Genomic DNA, 19,680 nt, shown 5'->3' with positions numbered 1-19,680 from the left:
ATTTTGCAAGTAGCTAAACAATGGCCCACCATTCACATTGAGGTACATTACCACTCTAGGCTGACACTGTAGTTATAGGTACTGCATATTTACGATATTGCTTATATTTATTTTGGATTTTAGTCTTTAAAATAAGGAACCTTAAACTTTGCCTTTATATATATTCATTATTTTGCAAGGAACTGTGCTTTTATTAATAAAAAAAAAAAAAAACGCACAACAAAAACCATAATTTTTTTTCTTGCCAAAATTCAGAGATCACTTACCAGAACAACATCAGGACTTTTTAGGCTGAAGACATCATGTGAGTAGGTCACACCAGGCAGAGGGGATCGATCCCCTTTTCTCTGTAGCTTGAGGCCCACAGTGTGTTGCCCTACGTTCGACAGAAGCTTTTCAATATCTTCAGATGACATGTTGTCAAAGTAGACAGTCGCACCTACAATCTGATCACCTAAACATAAATGCAATATATTAATTACAGAGACCAACATTTTTTTCCAAGTGGTCTTTTTTTTAAAGTTTTTAGGGAAAGGGTATATGCACAGGGTGGTTTTTGAGCAATTTGCTTCCTAAAGTGGTTCTGCCCCAGAAAAATATCTGAAGGATCACTTAAGAAATGCTTGAAATAATCTTCCTAGTCATCTCTATTGTAAAGCCATAAAGTCATTTTGATGGCCATATATCCAGTCTTTTGAGCATTGTTTTCCTGCTTCAAGGTTTAAAAATAAAAAAAGGGTGGAGGGAAAAAAATATTTTTAAATGTCTTTTAATGGAAAATGCTCCAAGCTAGGCACTGTCCAATAAAAAAAAAGTTTATTTTGAGGAGTTAAAAGAACTACAATTTTCTAGTGGAAACAGCTTCAGGAAACAAAAAGAAACTTCCAAAAACTGCTCAAAGAATGGAGTGTTTCCTGAAGCAGTTTCTATTAGAAAACTTAATCAATTTGGCAGAAATTAAAAAGTAAAAAATAAAGTCTTTTTGCAGAGTTTTTGGAGCAAAAACTATGTTTTTAAGGAGTTCTGAATTTAAGAGGAGGATTTGGAGAGTTTCCGATCCTTAACAAAAAAAAGCTCAGTGTGAACACACTTTTAAGAGCATTTTCACACTACATCTTTTTCAGGCAGATTCCTCCTGGAACCCACCTTAAAAAGTGCTACAAAATACCAGAAAAAAAAAAGACATCTGCACCGCACTGCCAAAAGGAATTGCTGTGCATATGTGCCATCTTTTTTTATTTTTGCAAAGCCACGACAAAAACGACCCAAAGGACATCAAAGATGACATTTCTGGAAAAATTTTGCAGGCAAGTAGGTATGTAAAAGACGTAATGTGCACATAGCCTTACTATTTGAGTATGAGACAGTGTTTAAAGCTCCTTTTTCTCAAAGTATCACATTTCTGATTTGTTTCCCTCAACCTATACAATAATTAAAATCATAAAATGAAAAAGAATAAAAGGAATAACTTATTTTCCCCCTCGGTTTTGAATCCAGTCCCAGATTTGAAAAAAGAAAGACAGTGCCAAAAACGGTGTACGGAGCCCAATTTTCGTGCAATCAGGGCTAAAAGATTCCAGATTATTAGGCCTTCACAACCGCTAACAAATGGCAGAATATTGGCTTCATGCTAAAGTCATCACTATGCTCTCAGTAAACAAAGTGCACCACACAGATGCCTATGCCATGATTAAAACTGAATTTTCATTTGTTTAAAGAGGTATTCATGTTAAAACAAGAGATGACTTGTGATAACTACAACATTGGTCAAGAACAAATTTTTGAGAACCCAACAGGGTAGACTTGTGTCTGTCTACCGTTTCAATGGAAGGGTTGTGGTGCAATTAAAAGAGAGTCTGTGAGCACAGAAAGACTGTTCAGACAAAGTACAAGGTAATCAGGGTACCATTGGTGTGGCCAGACATTTATGTGCACCTTTCAACCTTCTCCTCACCCTTGGCTCCACTTAAATAGGGGACACATGATCCCTGATTTGGTGATTGGAGTGGATCTCAGTGGTCGGTCTGCAACCGATCTACTAGTTTACACATATCCTGTGGATAGGTGATCACTTATGCTAACTTTAATAACCCTTTAAATGTCTCATGCACATGGGTCAGGTCTGAACAACTCCAGGTTGGTGGTCTTAAGACTTTTTATAGGGTCCACCTTTATTTGCTCATCATTCCAATCTAATGGGAAGGCAGAGCAGCTTTCTTTGGCATCAATCATGGCGTCAATGTAGCATCCATTAGATATTAGATTATTTGCTTTTTTTTTACATACATTTTTTAGTTTTTCGAGATGATCTCTGCAAAACAATTACTTGTTTCGTTAGATCAGCCTCAACATATTGACCAACAGCCCACAATTCTTTAAGGCAAATGTGTAGCCAGGTGATGCTTATCCTGCACATTAGACCATGTTTGCATAATGAGCATTTGGCGAGTTTTTAATTTTGTAGATTTTCTGCACCAATTACCGTATATACTCAAGTATAAGCTGAGGGCACCTCATTTTACCACAAAAACCTGGGAAAACGTATTGACTCGAGTATAAGCCTGGTATGTGTCTCTGTAGCCCCCCTTCATCCCCCAATATCCCGGCACGCATGGCTCCCTCCATCCCCCCCCCCAATATCCCGCTACGCGTGGCTCCCACCGTCCCCCCCAGTATTCCCATTACGCGTTGCTCCCTCCATGTCCCCCCTAATATCCTTGTATCCGTGGCTCCCTCCATTCCCCCCTAATATCCCAGTACGCGTGGCTCCTTACATCCCCCCTAACATCCCGGTACGCATGACTCCCTCCATCTCCCCTCATATCCCGATGCGCGTGGCTCCCTCCATCTCCCCCGGTACGCGTGGCTCCCTCCATATCCCAGTACACGTGACTCCCTCCATCCCTCATCCCAGTATGTGTAGACTCCCCTCCATCTCTTCCCCACTCCCCCAAATCTAAGTATGCATGGCTCCCCTCCATCTCTCATCCCCACTACATGTGGGCTCCTCTCCCTCTCTCCCCCCTCCATCCCTCTACACATGGCTCCAATCCAGCCCTCATCCTCCATCCCAGTACACATGGTTCCCTCCATCTCCTCACCTCCTCCATATCTCAGTACGTGTGTTCCCCTCCATCCCTCATCTCTCCCTCACCCCCCATGCGCGTGGCTCCCCTCCATCCCTCATTTCTCCCTCACACAGCTCCCCTTGTCCCTCATTTCCCCCACGCAGCATCCCTCATCCTCCACCCTGGTACACATGGGCTCCCTTCCATCTCTCCCCCGCTACGCTTGGCATTCCTCCCTCTCCCTCCCTCCCCCCCCCTCGCAGCTCCCCTCCTTCCCTCATCTCTCCCCCACCACCCCCCCATGCACACGGCTCCCCTCCGTCCCTCATCTCTTCCCCACCCCACCCCCGCGCGGCTCCACTCCGTCCCTCACCCAGCCTCCCCCAGACGCGCGGCTCCCCTCCGTCCCCCATCTCTCCCTCACCCGGCTCCCCTCCGTCTCTTATCTCTCCCTCACCCAACCACACACGCGGCGTCCCTCATCTCTCCCTCACCCAACCCCCTCCCCACACACGCGGCTCCCCTCCGCCCCTCATCTCTCCCTCACCCAACCCCCGCACGCAGCTTCCCTCCAGTCCTCATCTCTCCCTCACACAACCCCCCATGCACGCAGCTCCCCTCCGTCCCTCATCTTTCCCTCACCCAACCCCCCATGCACGCAGCTCCCCTCCATCCCTCATCTCTCTCTCACCCAACCCCCCCACACGGCTCCCCTCCGTCCCTCATACACCCCCCCTCCCACACGGCTCCACCTCATCTCTTCCTCACACACACCCCCCACATGCGTGCGGCTCCACTCCATCCCTCATCTCTCCCCCACACGCACGGCTCCCTTCCGTCCCTCATCTCTCCCTCACCCAACCCCCCCACGCACATGCGGCTCCCCTCCGTCCCTCACCCAACCCCCCCACACGGCTCCCCTCCGTCCCTCATCTCTCCCTCACCCAACCCCCCCAACACGGCTCCCCTCCGTCCCTCACCCAACCCCCCCACACACGGCTCCCCTCCATCCCTCATCTCTCCCTCACCACCACCACCCCCCACGTGCGTGGCTCCCCTCCATCCCTCACCCCCCCACACACACACGGCTCCCCTCCATCCCTCACCCAATCCCCCTCCTACGCGCGGCTCCCCCGTCCCTCATCCCCACCACCATCCCTCCGTCCCTCATCTCTCTCCCTCCAGCTCCCCTCCGTCCCTCCTCTCTCCCTCACCACCACCCCCCTACACGCGGCAACCCTCCATCCCTCATCTCTCCCTCCCCCGCAGCTCCCCTCCTTCCCTCATCTCTTCCTCACCCCACCCCCGCACGGCTCCACTCCGTCACTCACCCAGCCTCCCATCTCTCCCTCACCCGGCTCCCCTCCGTCACTTATCACTCCCTCACCCAACCACACACGCGGCGTCCCTCATCTCTCCCTCACCCAACACCCCCCCACACACACACAGCTTCCCTCCGTCCCTCATCTCTCCCTCACCCAACCCCCCCACGCACGCAGCTCCCCTCTGTCCCTCATCTCTCCCTCACCCAACCCCCCAACGCACGCAGCTCCCCTCTGTCCCTCATCTCTCCCTCACCCAACCCCCCAACGCACGCAGCTCCCCTCTGTCCCTCATCTCTCCCTCACCCAACCCCCCAACGCACGCAGCTCCCCTCTGTCCCTCATCTCTCCCTCACCCAACCCCCCAACGCACGCAGCTCCCCTCTGTCCCTCATCTCTCCCTCACCCAACCCCCCAACGCACGCCGCTCCCCTCTGTCCCTCATCTCTCCCTCACCCAACTCCCCCCCGTCCCTCACCACCCCCCCCTACACGCGGTTCCCCTCTGTCCCTCATCTCTCCCTCACCACCCCCCACGCACGAGCGGCTCCCCTCCATCCCTCACCACCCCCCCTACACGCGGTTCCCCTCCGTCCCTCATCTCTCCCTCACCACCCCCACGCACGAGCGGCTCCCCTCATCTCTCCCTCACCACCCCGCGCGGCTCCCCTCCGTCCCTCACCACCCCCCGCGCGGCTCCCCTCCGTCCCTCATCTCTCCCTCACCACCCCCCCACGCACGAGCGGCTCCCCTCCGTCCCTCACCACCCCCCACGCACGAGCGGCTCCCCTCCGTCCCTCATCTCTCCCTCACCACCCCCCACGCACGAGCGGCTCCCCTCCGTCCCTCATCTCTCCCTCACCACCCCGCACGCGTGGCTCCCCTCCGTCCCTCTTCTCTCCCTCAACACCCCCCGCGCGCGGCTCCCCTCCGTCCCTCACCACCCCCCCCCCCCCCACGCGCGCGGCTCCCCTCCGTCCATCATCTCTCCCTCACCACCCCCCACGCGCGCGGCTCCCCTCCGTCCCTCATCTCTCCCTCAACACCCCCCGCGCACGGCTCCCCTCCGTCCCTCACCACCCCCCACGCACGAGCGGCTCCCCTCCGTCCCTCACCACCCCCCACGCACGAGCGGCTCCCCTCCGTCCCTCATCTCTCCCTCACCACCCCGCACGAGCGGCTCCCCTCCGTCCCTCATCTCTCCCTCACCACCCCCCACGCACGAGCGGCTCCCCTCCGTCCCTCATCTCTCCCTCACCACCCCCCACGCACGAGCGGCTCCCCTCCGTCCCTCATCTCTCCCTCACCACCCCCCACGCACGAGCGGCTCCCCTCCGTCCCTCATCTCTCCCTCACCACCCCCCACGCACGAGCGGCTCCCCTCCGTCCCTCATCTCTCCCTCACCACCCCCCACGCACGAGCGGCTCCCCTCCGTCCCTCATCTCTCCCTCACCACCCCGCACGCGTGGCTCCCCTCATCTCTCCCTCACCACCCCCCCACACGCGGCTCCCCTCAGTCCCTCTTCTCTCCCTCAACACCCCCCGCGCGGCTCCCCTCCGTCCCTCACCACCCCCCACGCGCGCGGCTCCCCTCCGTCCCTCACCACAACCCCCCACGCGCGCGCGGCTCCCCTCCGTCCCTCACCACAACCCCCCACGCGCGCGCGGCTCCCCTCCGTCCCTCACCACCACCCCCCACGCGCGCGGCTCCCCTCCGTCCCTCACCACCACCCCCCACGCGCGCGGCTCCCCTCCGTCCCTCACCACCACCCCCCACGCGCGCGCGGCTCCCCTCCGTCCCTCACCACCACCCCCCACGCGCGCGCGGCTCCCCTCCGTCCCTCATCTCTCCCTCACCACCCCCCACGCACGCGGCTCCCCTCCGTCCCTCATCTCTCCCTGACCCCCCCCACGCACGCGGCTCCCCTCCGTCCCTCATCTCTCCCTGACCCCCCCCACGCACGCGGCTCCCCTCCGTCCCTCATCTCTCCCTGACCCCCCACGGCTCCCCTCCGTCCCTCATCTCTCCCTGACCACCCCCCCCACAGCTCCCCTCATCTCTCCCTGACCAACCCCCCCACGCACAGCTCCCCTCCGTCTCTCATCTCTCCCTCACCACCCCCCATGCGCACAGCTCCCCTCCGTCCCTCATCTCTCCCTGACACCACCACCTGCGCGGAATCTCTCCCTCACCTGACACCACACACAGCTCCCTCCATCCCTCATCTGACACCCCCCACGCACACTGCTCCCCTCTGTCCCTCATCTCTCCCTACCCACGCACGCGGCTCCCCGTCACACACACACACAGCTCCCCTCCGTCCCTCCCCCCCACCCGCACGACTCCCCTCATCTCTCCCTGACCCCCCCCCCAACATACAGCTCTCGTCATCTCTCCATGACACCACCACCTGCGCAGAATCTCTCCCTCACCTGACACCACACACAGCTCCCTCCATCCCTCATCTGACACCCCCCACGCACACTGCTCCCCTCTGTCCCTCATCTCTCCCTACCCACGCACGCGGCTCCCCGTCACACACACACACAGCTCCCCTCCGTCCCTCCCCCCCACCCACACGGCTCCCCTCTGTCCCTCATCTCACCTCTGTGCGCACGCGGCATCCCTCCCTCACCCAACCCCCCCACGCACACGGCTCCCCTCATCTCTTCCTTACCCAAACTCCCCCCCACGCATGCAGCTCCCCTCATCTCCCCATCCCAGTATGCACGGCTCCCCCTCCATCCCTCCCATATCCCAGTATGTCTGGCATCCATTCATCCTCCATCCTGGTATACGTGGCTCCCCTCCATCCTAGTACGTGTACCTTCCCTCCAGCCCGATCCTGGTACACATGGCATCTCAGTACACATGACTCCCCACCATCCCGGGAACATGTTACTCCCCCTCCATCCCATCCCCTGGTAAGCGTGGAATCCCTTCATCCTCCATCCCCAGTACACGTGGATGGATCAATCAATCGATCGTTTCATCCCCCCATCCTGGTAAGCATGGCATCCCCCATCCCAGTATGAATAGCCCTCCCCATCAGAAAAAAATATCCTACTTACCTTCCCTGTGCTTCCCCTCACAGCGTCTTGTTCCGATGCCAGTGGCTGATTCATGCTTGTAAACAGCGAAGCAATGACGTCATGTGCTGCTTATAAGCAGAGGACAGCTGCCGAAATACTCCCTTCTCTCCACTATGTGCATGGAGAGCAATGAGTATTCATTACTATTTAGTAGCAGTGTGGAAGGCAGTGAATATTCATTCCCTTAAATAGCACACACCCATGATTGCCCAGCCACAGCTGACTCCTGCCTCCCGCTGCTGCCGCTCCCTCTCCATCTTGTGGGACCCTCACTCAAATAGAAACTTGGCTTATACTTGAGTATATACAGGAAGTATAATGCATTACTTGCATTTTTTTCAAAAGTATGCAGCTTTAAAAAAGAAAACAAAAAAAAAAACCCACCAAAAACTCATTATAAGAACATAGCCTAAAAAATGGAAAACTAGGTGCTGGACCCTCAAACCTGATATTTATGGCATGTCTTCTTAGCAGGTCTTAGACGTTTTTGGTCAAAGGACCTTTTTGTTTGATATTGTCTATTGGCTTTTTAGTGAAGTAATACTATGAGGTTGAAACATCACCATCAGTGCAGTGTTTGTGAGATGAGGAGGAGTAATATCCATAATATATGGCAATGAAACATCACAAAAGCCTAGGAGACACTCACCTTCTCGAACAACTCCTGTCTTGGCAGCTGGCGAGTTCTGTACTAGCTGTTTGACGAAAACTCCTCCTTCATTTTGGTCAAGGGTGAGACCCATAGTCCCACTTCCTTGCCAGTTGGGTAACAAAAGTTCCCTGGTATCCTCCTCCTCCATCTAGAAAAAAAAATATATATATACGTCACTCTTGAAATAAGTCATCTTTTTTCCAGTTAAAAGATTTAAAAAAAAACATTTGCCCCATGAACTAGAGTTTATTTAGAACTTGACTCGTTTTTCATATATTAGACACAAGGTTGTTCTCACACAGCGGTTATTTCTGCAGCCAAAAATGCTATGTTTAAAATGTAGGGTTTGCTGCATTTTTTTGCAACTTTTCTGTCTACAGAACATTGCTTTCAATGGGTTAAAAAAAAAAAAGCTTTAAAAAAAAAAGCTGTAAAAGCGCTAAAAAGTGACAAGCTGCAGATTTAAAAAAAAAAAAAAACACTACACTTGGATTTTGGAGCAGAATCTGGCCATGTTCACACGTGCAAGCCAAAATCAAATACTGATGTAAAGTCCTGAACGTGTCAACATGGCCTAAGAAAAACTGTGGACATAAACGAAATGCCTGTATATATAAAAAAAAAACAAAAAACTCCAAAACAGATCCAAAGTGGGGAAAAATTGTAGCCAGGGAGGGGGAAAAATTGCTATGTTAAAGAAATGTTGGATTAATTGGGGTTCTCCATGGCAAAATCCACAACAATTGGGTTTGTTGCCGATTTTGACTTTCCTATTGAACTAAATTGAGAAAAATCAGGAACAATATTCCCAGTATTGTTTTAACATCTGGAGCAACTTGTTGATGTTTAACCCCTTAGTGACGGAGCCAAATTTTTGAAATCTGACCAGTGTCACTTTATGTGGTAATATCTCTGCAATGCTTCAACAAATCCCAGTGATTTTGAGATTGTTTTTTCGTGACACATTATAATTTGTGATAATGGTAAATTTAGGTCAATATGTTTTGTGTTTATTTATAAAAAATATCAAAAATTTGAGAAAAAAGTTAAAAAATAAGCAATTTTCAAAATTTGAAAGATTATCCCTTTAATCCAGATAGTCATACCATTGCAAAACATTAATAAATAACATTTCCCACATGTCGGCTTTATATCAACACCATTTGTAAAATGTTATTTTATTTTGTTAGCATATTAGGAGGTTTAAAAATGTAGCAGTAATTTTTCATTTTTTCAAGGAAATGTACAAAATTTATTTTTTTAGGGACCTATCCATGATTGAAGTGACTTTAGGGGTCTCATATATTGGGAAACCCACAAACGTGATACCATTTTAAAAACAGCACGACCTGACATATTAAAAACTGCTGTCAGGTAGTTTATTAACCCTTCAGGTGCTTTACAGGAATTAATGCAAAGTGGTATGACAGAAATGAAAATGTGTATTTTTTCCAGCTAAATGCCTCTAACTTCTGAACAGATTACTACAGACGTCAGACTCTAAGGCCGCTATTTGGTCGTGAATTGCCATCGCAAACATCAGGGCCACACAATTATGATCTGAGGGCACCAATTGGGATAAAGAGGAAGCCCCCACACTCTGTTAAGCATTTATAATGATGTAGTCACTATTGACAGCAGCACCTAAGGGGTTAAACAGATTTGGATGGTGCAAACACTGATCGTGGCTGATACAGCAAGTTGTCAGCTATAGTGTACAGCTGACAGCTGTGAGATTGTCACCTGTATGGGGAGGCTATTCTCTTATATCTCAGGTCAGTTAAAAGACATATTGGTGGTCATTAAGGGGTTAAAGGGAACAGATTATCAGAAAATGAATTCTTTAAATTGAGTTTTCGTTTTACGTAGATTTATTAAACGCGTTGATCTTTATTATAAAACAATGGGTAACCTGGCAATTTTTACAATAGCAACTGGGACTTTTTTTTTTTAGACTCTTCCTGTTCTTTCAGGAAAAAATTTCAGTAGTCTCATTATCGTCAGAGGCAGGATTATAATGACACAGATGATAACACAGGATCCACCAATCACAATAGACGAGGTCACAGATGACCCTCCTCTTCTCCCTTCATGATGACCTTTGCACACGCTCATTAGATGCTTCAATACAAACGTTTGGGTCTGAGTCAGGCTATTGCTGCTAATGTGCATTTCATGAAACAGGCAGCAAGATCCTAAAAAGTCCCCAGTGGCCAGTGTGAAGACTGCAAAATTTTTTGCACAAAATTGTGACATGTGAAAAATACCCATTGCCTTTTTTAATAAATGCATGTAAAAAAAAACCCTAACAAATGCTGATTTTCCAATGATGGCTTCCCTTTAAAGTTACAATTTGTTCACAAAAACATTGGTCTCAATTTTTTCATCAAATAGAACTCACAATAATTCAGTAAATATAAGTTAACACTCAAAAAAAAAAAAAAGTCTAAAAACTTCAAAAACTTACTACTGTACAACTATAATAACCACTATCTAGGTTTCTAAACCCCCCAAAAGAGTATAAAATTAGATTCTCTCTCCATCTCTAAACTGGGTGCAAAGAAGAATATTTTTGCAGCAGTTTCCATTTGTCGGAGAGGTCCAATAGAAAAACAATTACTGTACCTTTAGAAAAGAAAAAAGCAGCAGTATTCTATTCTACCAGCAGGGGGGGTGCTCTGAGTGTATATACCGCACACCCTGGTGATGAGCACATTTCGCGGCTCGTATACAAAACTACTGAAGATCTAAAATGGAGGTTCGGCGTCTGACTCATCATACGAATATGAAGCTAGGACTACTGGTAAAGTTTTATAAAAACTTCTTAAAATGTATGCCACTGTCAAGCAAGAAGCTTTCCCTTGCATAACAAGCGAATGTTCCGTTCGTCACAAGTTTTAATTTTTATTTTTATAAAATCGATCGTACACATGACAATAAGAAACTTTGTAATTTATCTAATCAGAGAGATCGGCTTCTTTCTCTCCTGAGCACGATTTCTCATCCTAAATTCATAGGTAAAATCTGTCTTTAGCTAATTCGATTTTACTTTAAAGTAACTGTTGCTTCAGGAAAACTTACAGCAGAATGTACGTCTGACCCTAGCATTTCCTCCCTCCATAGAATTTTATGAGCACCAACGGTCATCTCCCATCTTAGTAATGGGAAAAATAAAATCTGTATTCACTGAAGACAGTCTGCTCTCCTCATCTCTGTCGCACACACCCTTTTATTTAAAGGGATAGTCTGCTGTACAAGTCTGCAGTCACACCGTTGTTGCAGACTTGGAAATCCTCACGTCGCGCACACTGCTCGCTATGAGGATTCTCTGATGCTGGCGCTGGGAACGGACGGTCATATGACTACAAGTATCCGATATGCATACTCCCTGCCAGAATCCTACTAGACTGTTTCCGGTCTCGCTCAATACACTTGAATTGAGAGAGGCTACGCACGTCTAGTCAGAATGTGGTCGTGAGCATGCATATTGCACACCTATGGTCACAGAAGAATCCTGTCAGAGAATCCTGACAGTGCGCAGTGTACACGACGCGAGGATTCACAAGTCTCCAGTCACACTGCGAATGCAGACTTGCTTTTTAAGATAAGGCAACCTCTTTATAATGAGCTCTGGAGGCAGATTTTGACTTGTGCATTGGTAAGATTATATGTAAAATATAATAATAATACAAATTATTATTATGTTTATTATTATTTATTTTCCCTGGGACCCTTTTACCTATCCTCCGTTTTCAATAGGAATATCCATTGCAAGAAACATAACAATGTTTAACGAGTGAGTCTATCAGCACAAAATGACTGTTCAAACCAAGCACAGTCGTCCAGTGTACCCTTGGTGTGGCCTAACAGTTCAGTCCTCCTCTTTATCACCTACTTGGATTTTTATCTCTGCCATCCTTTGGCTCCTGTAAAGTCAGAGCTGTCAATCAAGAAAGAATGCGAAGATCAATTGGAAACTAACAAGTGGGAAATTACACAGAGTTACTGAGCCGAGCCAAGGGTGCACAGAGCTTGGTGTGAACAGTAGCGATGAGCGAACGTGCCCTGATAAAGTTGTTACTCGAGGGTGCTAACGAGTGCCTTCGGCGTGCTTGAATAATATTTTTGAGTCCCCGCACCTGGATGTCTCGCGGCTGTCCTAACCAAGAGACAATCCCTGCATGTTTTGCGGCTGTCGAACAGCAGCGAGACATACAACTGCAGGGACTAACATTTTTCGAGCACGCCGAAGACACTTGGTTAGCACCCGAGCATGCTCAGATAACACCTTATCAGGGTACACTCGTTCATCACCAGTAGACAGTCGTTCTTTGCCGGCAGACTGCTTTTAAATAATGAAGAGAGGATTTCTGATAAACAGCAATTTTCCCTTTTATACAGGAAGCAGCTTGCAATAAGCTACTATCATTTACAAATTACCCTTATTTTAGTCTGTATTTTCTTGTGAATTTGATGTCCCAGGAGACATAGGGCGCGCCCTGATGCCCTAGTTAAAAAGAAACACAAAAACGGCATCTGAAAATGCAGATTTGCCATGGATTGAATTCTTCCAGATTTAGCTTTTGTGCCTTTTTTTAACGACAACTCATTAAAACTGGGAACAGAGGAGACGTTACCTATAAATTAGCCAGATTCCCTTAAAGGGATGATCCGGTCTAAAACTACAAGTCTATGACTGCATACTTGCGAATCCTCACTTTGCGCACACTGCATACCCTCTGGCCACATTCTGAGTAGACGGGCGCGACATCGCTCAATTCAAGTATAGTGAGCGAGGCAGGAAACAGTCTAGTAGGACTGTGGCCAGGGATATGCATATCACATGATTGCCAGCACTGGAGAATCCTGACAGTGTGCAGTGTACAATGTGAGGAGTCACAAGTCTACAGTCACAGACTTGTAGTTTTAAACTGGACACTTTTGGAAATGGTACCCAGTAATCAGATGGGTTGGCTCCATCGTTAAAAACATTTCCCATTACAGAGCTGAAATAGAGAAGAAAAAGGAAGGAAGGGAGGAAGGAAGGAAGGAAGGAAGGAAGGAAGGAAGGGAGGGAGGGAGGGAGGGAGGGAGGAAGGAAGAAAGGGAGGGAGGGAGGGAGGGAGGGAGGAAGAAAGGGAGGGAGGAAGGAAGGAAGGAAGTAAGGGAGGAAGGGAGGAAGGGAGGAAGGGAGGGAGGAAGGGAGGAAGGGAGGGAGGGAGGGAGGGAGGAAGGAAGGGAGGGGGGAGGGAGGGAGGAAGGGAGGGAGGGAGGGAGGGAGGGAGGGAGGGAGGGAGGAAGGAAGGAAGGAAGGAAGGGAGGGAGGAAGGAAGGAAGGAAGGAAGGAAGGAAGGAAGGAAGGGAGGGAGGGAGGGAGGAAGGGAGGGAGGAAGGGAGGAAGGAAGGGAGGAAGGAAGGGAGGAAGGAAGGGAGGAAGGGAGGAAGGGAGGAAGGGAGGAAGGGAGGAAGGGAGGAAGGGAGGAAGGGAGGAAGGGAGGAAGGGAGGAAGGGAGGAAGGGAGGAAGGGAGGAAGGAAGGAAGGAAGGAAGGAAGGAAGGAAGGAAGGAAGGAAGGAAGGGAGGGAGGAAGGAGGATTTACCTTGATATTGTGAGTCGGTTACCTTCTACAAGACCTTGCTGGCTCTGTCTGCACGGTTGTTTGCATGAGGACTTCAGGCTGTTGGGACAGAAAAAAAAAGTATTAAAAACATTCTTGCCCATTATAAAACCATAGTTTTTTTTTTTTTAAATATGCATGTGTATATTAGATACAGACAAGGCAGGGCGAGGACTTTAATAGAAAACGTGGGTATCCATAAAAGCCATGTGACACTAAACAAACCTCCCTGTGTAAATATTACACAAAGAGTCCACGATAGTCCCCTCTCCCACGATTCTCACCACATATCAATAGATCATACCTCCCAAATTAACTAGACACTGGGACTCTGTATAAAGCCCGGCTGGGTCACCCGCTTCTACCTCCAGCACGAATGGATTAAAATGCCTGATGTGCACAAGGCTGTCACCAGTTCAACAAGTAAAGAGGAAAATGTTTACAGTTCCTTTAGGAAACAATGTATCTCACTCTCACCATTGCAATCAAAGGCATCACCGCTGGACACCGGCTTTTTTGTGATGGAGTGATACCGATACTAATAGACAAGTACATGTTACTGTCTAGGTATCACTAAAGGGTAGGTGCACACACATTTTTGGAGGGGGGGGGGGTTCTTTTGAAGCTTGTTTTCTCCAAAATTAGCACAAAAAAGCACTTGAAAGAAGAATATTCTTTTCTATTGTTAAACTCACTTTGCTGCTTATTTGTTCAGTCATTTAAAAGGGTTTTTCTTCCACTTTAGGTTTTGATTAAAGAAGAATGCCCAGTGGAAGAAAGGAGCCGAAGAGCAAAAAAAAAAAAAATAGGGTCTTATCCGGTTTAAGATTGAAAAGTTAAAAAGGTTTTGCCGACCTGGTAAAATTGTGTCCACACAACTATGTAACGGCATAGATAGAATTACAGCTGCTGCATGTCCACGGGTCATATGACTAGTAATATATAATGGGAATGAATGTGGATATTTGGCGCTGCTGATAGATAACACAGATCCAGGACACACAGAAGTAAATTTGTGTTCTTTATTAGTCGACGCGTTTCTAAGTTTTCGGAATATGTTATGTCCAAGGGAGGAAGTTTGAAAACTTTGAAACGCATCAACTAATAAAAAACGCAAATTTACTTCTGTGTATTAGTAGATGTGTTTTGAAGTTTTCATAACGTGGTTACTTCCAGAGGAAAAAGAATGAAAACTTCGAAACGCGTTGACTAATAAAAACAGCAGATTTACTTCTGGGCATCCTGGGTCTGAATTTCTACCTAACAGCAGCGCGGAATATCCATGTTTACTACGGTAGGAGAAATTGCACATCACTCTTTTGAAGTAGCTCCTGATACAACATGTTTGAAAACTAGGCTGCAAAAAGGCAACGAGAAAAAAAAACAAAAACACACTAAACAAAAAAAAGGGAAGGCCTCCAAAAACTTTCCGAAGAAGGAACGAGTCCTAAAGCATTTTCCATTAGAAAAGTCTAAAGTTTGCGACCGCCTCAAAAATGTGGTGCACAATACTGGCAGAATGTGTTCACACAGAGTTTTTGGAGCAGAAGTTCTCCAAAAAAACACTAGTAGTGATTGGAGAGGTTTTGCTCAGAACTCAGCAAAAAAACTCACACCTTATAGGTGCCTATAAAATCTTTAACAGCTGTCGGACGAATGCTTGTTTGGAGAAACCCCATACATAAGGTTTGGACAAGTTTTATTGGGGAGAAGGGAGGAAGCTGCTGGCATACACCTCTGGAGGTGGCTTATTTCTCATGAGAAGGAAAGGATGTGTAGTTGAAATTCAATTTGCCCGATCCTTCTTTTCCCAACATCTGTTAAGGGAGAGTCAGGAGGCCCCAATACATAAAGGAGGGTTGGCCGCTCCTAGCCAACATTGAGACTTTGTTGTATGGGACCTCAGGACTTTGAAGACGGCCAAACGTGAGATATAGATGTTTGACCAAGTATCTCCTGACTCCAGCAGAAACACGGCTGAGCGTTCACGTGCTTTCATTAGGCACAGAGAGAACGCTATGTCAACAATTACTTTGCCTGAAAACAAAAAGGTATCAGATATCTGATGAGGGGGAGAGACAGGAGGTCCTCATACACATCAGATGGTTTTCGGGCTTGTCCGCCTTTCACCTAAATGTGTTCAGTTGGCCTTAAGGCTTGTTGTCAACAAATACTACCAGACTGGTCAGACAGGCCTTCAACTGCACCTCACCTAGACAGCCTGCCAGAATCCCTATCAGAACTCAATGATGTAAACTGGCTGGAGGCTTCGGGAACCAGCACAGACCATTGCAAGTGCTGGAGGCTCCAAAAGTGCTCAGCACCTGCAAGATTCTGTTAGACCAGATGAACCAGATCAGATTTCTGTTTGCAGCCATTTTTTTTTTCTAGTACGATATGGTCATTGTATACTTGTGAGTCTACATTATGAGATTTCGATCCCTTATCAACTGGACGACATACAACATCCTTCACTCTTCTCAAAGAGTACCAAAGGCCAACGCCACCCCCAAATCACTATGCAAAATAATTTTATTTTATTAGCGATTGGACAATCAAAACCAAAGGTATATCCATTTTGAAATATCTGAGATTGTGAGAAGAGCCAAGAACTCTGGTCATTGCCAAATTTCTTCACTGGAATCTAAAGACAGTCGTGGTAGAGAGAGGCACACACCAGAGGTCATGATAATCTGTATGGGGTGTACGGTCTCACCGAGCCAGTGCCAAATCATAAGAGGTGCCAGCTGTTTTAAACAGCAAACAACCACCTGTATCTGCTGTAGTTGTAGCTAGCTTTCAATAGTGACGCTGATTAGAAAAGGGGGCTCCTGCCACCCTAATGGATCCTTCCCGTCACGATTATGAAGAACAAGTGGGTGGTTTATCTCAAAAGCAATGAGGAACAAAACAAGCTATTGTTTACAATAGGGCATTTACACTGTTAAAAATATATAAAAATTACTTATCTATAACAAGTGTAAGTCCTCCTGCTACAATGTCAAAAATGGCAATTTTTTATATTTTATTGCAGCTGGTCCACTGAGTATTGAGTTGTTTTTTTTTTTATCTGCTTTAGGATTCTAGAGATATCGGGCCTTTTCATTTAGATCTAAGGTTTAATCTTGACAAAGTGGGCGTGGCTCACAGGCTCCTCTGGGGCGTGTCTCTAAACTGCTCTGCATAATTACCCTGTTAGCCACACCTCCTTTGTACAAATAAAAAAAAATAACACTAAATAAACAGACCCATATCTCTGGAACAGTACGGTGGATTTTAAAGAAACAAAAAAAGGGACACTCAGGGGAGCAGCGGGAATAAAATAGGAACACAAATTGAGCACTTATGTCCTGGTGATAATTCGACGCCCATTGTGCCAAGATATAGCAATTCCACTATATGCCAAACCTTTTTTTTTTTTTTGCTGACATTTCTGCCTTTCCCAGTTTATTTATCCAGATAAACAAAATGTGTTGTTTTCAAAAGAACAATCGGGTCATCTGATTTATGATCAGACATGACCGAGGAGGGGCCGTCATGTGCGGAGACGTGCAGAGACAGAGCACGGGGTGTGAGAGGGGGCAAGGGAAAAAGTTGTTGGTTGGCAGAAATTCAACTTTAAAAAAAAAATATATATATATGGGGTTATTTAAAAAAAAAAAAAAAGGAGATGACGGTTTAGAAACAAAGCAAGATTGTTGTGTTCTGAGAACAGAGAGGCTTTGAGGTACAGGAATGCAGGGAGGCCATGCAGAGACATGCAGGGGAGGCTGTAGGATCTAGCAGAGCTGGTTTATCCATGTATAATGCCACATATACCTCTCCAATTACAGAGAGGGAGAGGAGGGAATCTGCCCTCAGTACATGTCTACAACATCTGCAGCTGATAAACTCCCTCCCCCCATAGTCTCTAATGGAAGGAAACTATTTCTCAGATTAGAAATCCCCTTTATATCCCACATTCTTAGAATTATTATTGGCCAATGATTTTACAAACGTCGCGAGATATTTTCTGTAGGATCGTTACCATGGTATTATTTATCGACAGTAATGCAATAGTCACATTTTCCATTGAGATTATGCTAATATTCTAAGCAGCAGGAATAGATCATCTTTCACGAAAACATGATTTTTCTTTTCCTCCTGCAGAAGAGCAATTCTCTGTTTTAATTAAATGGGTTGTCTCACTTTAAATCTTCAGGAGCACACTGCTCTTCTGCCTGTCAGCAACCTGATTGTTTGAGCTGGAAGCACAGTCGCACTGCTGATCCAAACTGTGCACTTTCCATACTGCCGGCAGAAGGATGCCATGGATTAGCACAAGAACACTGAAGCTGGTCAGATCCAACAATCCCGGACACTTTCAAAGCAGCACTTGCAAGTAAGTGCTCGCTCCTTGACTAGGAAACCGTCCACCTCTGAGAAGGAGAGGATTTTCAGTAAAGAGCCAAATTGTAGGAGCTATCGGTTTCTGCAATTTCACCAATTTGCTAAGTGAAAAAAAAAAAATTGGATTCCCTTGAAGAAAAAAAATTATTATTCCATAATGCTATTCTGGTGCATTGTGTCATCTCTGTTACTCCTCTAGGAACAAACTAACAACATGGAGTTACCATTCCTCTTGTCAAGGACGCGTGTCCTTGCAAAATTCTTTTGAAAAGGATAAAAATGGGTTAACTGCGCTGCTGATGAAAAACCAGATGAAGATTCCAGGAGAAATTGCTGTGCGGTTTATTATCAACGCGTTTCGAAGTCGTCCAACTTCTTCATCAGGACAAACCACAAGTACTTTTTACCGCAATTTATCCTGTCTCCTGGAATCTTCATTTGGTTTTTCCAGCAGAAGTGCAGTTAACCCGTTTTTATCCTTTTTCAATTGTTTATCTGCTTTTTACCTGTGGGTCCTTCAGAAGATGACAGGGGCTTGAGTATGACTGCGACCAGGTCCGTGATGTAAGGGGGTCTGACCTGCCAGGTTCCTGCACCGCTATACAAGCCGCCAGCTAATCAGAGGCTGGCAGCTGACGCCGGCATGCCCGAGGCTGGGGGTGCAATGGTAGGGACGTCATGTGCTGCCCAAGTCAGCTGCTGGCTACAGAAGAGGATGCCATGCCATGGGGGAGCGGAGGGAAGGCGAGTATAATGCTTCATTTTTTTATGTGTTAAAGAACAGTGGACATATATACTAGGATAGGCGCAGGATGGGAGACATCTATGCCACAACGGGCCAAGGATGGGGGACATCGCTATATAAATGGGCTATGAGGGATATTTATGTCTTTTTTGGATCTAACACACTATAGGGGCGCGTACATTTCATGTAATTGGGAGGATAGAGGGGTAGGTCCAAATATTGCATCGGGGCCCATCAGACTCTAGTTACACCACAGGCAGCCGACACTCTGAGCTACAAAGTCATCGGGTGAGCACCGTGTCACACCCCATTGTCCTCCATCACCGGATAAGACCCTATTACGCCTTTATTGTTTCTCCAGCCTTCTTTACATCCTTGCATATGCTAACACTGACTATAAGGCTGTGTGCACACGTAGCAGATTTTTCGCATTTTTTTTCGCTATAAAAACGCGAAAAAAAATGCATACATTATGCATCCCATCATTTAGAATGCATTCCACAATTTGTGCACATGATGCATTTTTTTCCGCGAAAAAAATGCAGCACGTCCACTAATTTAGCGGATTTTTTTTGGATTTCCCACTATATTATTGCATTGGGAAAAATCCGCAAAAAAACGCACCAAAAACGCGAGAAAAACGCATGCGGATTTCTTGAAGAAAATATCCTGTTTTAATCAGGAAATTTCTGCAAGAAATCCTGAACGTGTGCACATAGCCTCATGATTGGAGACTATCAGACTCTGCATGGAAACATCCTCAACGCCCATTTGGCAACTTATACAAACTCTTC

At 47.1% G+C, this 19,680-nt stretch overlaps 1 protein-coding gene across 1 annotated transcript in view; it reads right to left on the bottom strand.

Annotated features, from left to right (window-relative positions):
- Positions 1–19,680, bottom strand: part of AHNAK (AHNAK nucleoprotein) — a 64,989-nt gene that overhangs the window by 18,564 nt on the left and 26,745 nt on the right. The window contains exons 2-4 of the mRNA XM_069738876.1: positions 13,735–13,812; positions 8,133–8,283; positions 267–454 (exon numbers count right to left, since the gene is read on the bottom strand). Of these exons, the coding sequence (XP_069594977.1) occupies positions 267–454; positions 8,133–8,283 (339 nt within the window). The 5' untranslated portion in view covers positions 13,735–13,812. The remainder of the gene's footprint in view (positions 1–266; positions 455–8,132; positions 8,284–13,734; positions 13,813–19,680) is intronic.

The sequence above is a fragment of the Ranitomeya imitator genome, chromosome 9 (assembly GCF_032444005.1).
Source record: "Ranitomeya imitator isolate aRanImi1 chromosome 9, aRanImi1.pri, whole genome shotgun sequence".
Classification (NCBI taxonomy): Eukaryota; Metazoa; Chordata; class Amphibia; order Anura; family Dendrobatidae; genus Ranitomeya; species Ranitomeya imitator.
The sequence above is the reverse complement of the archived record's forward strand: the minus strand, read 5'-3'. Positions and strand labels throughout refer to the sequence as shown.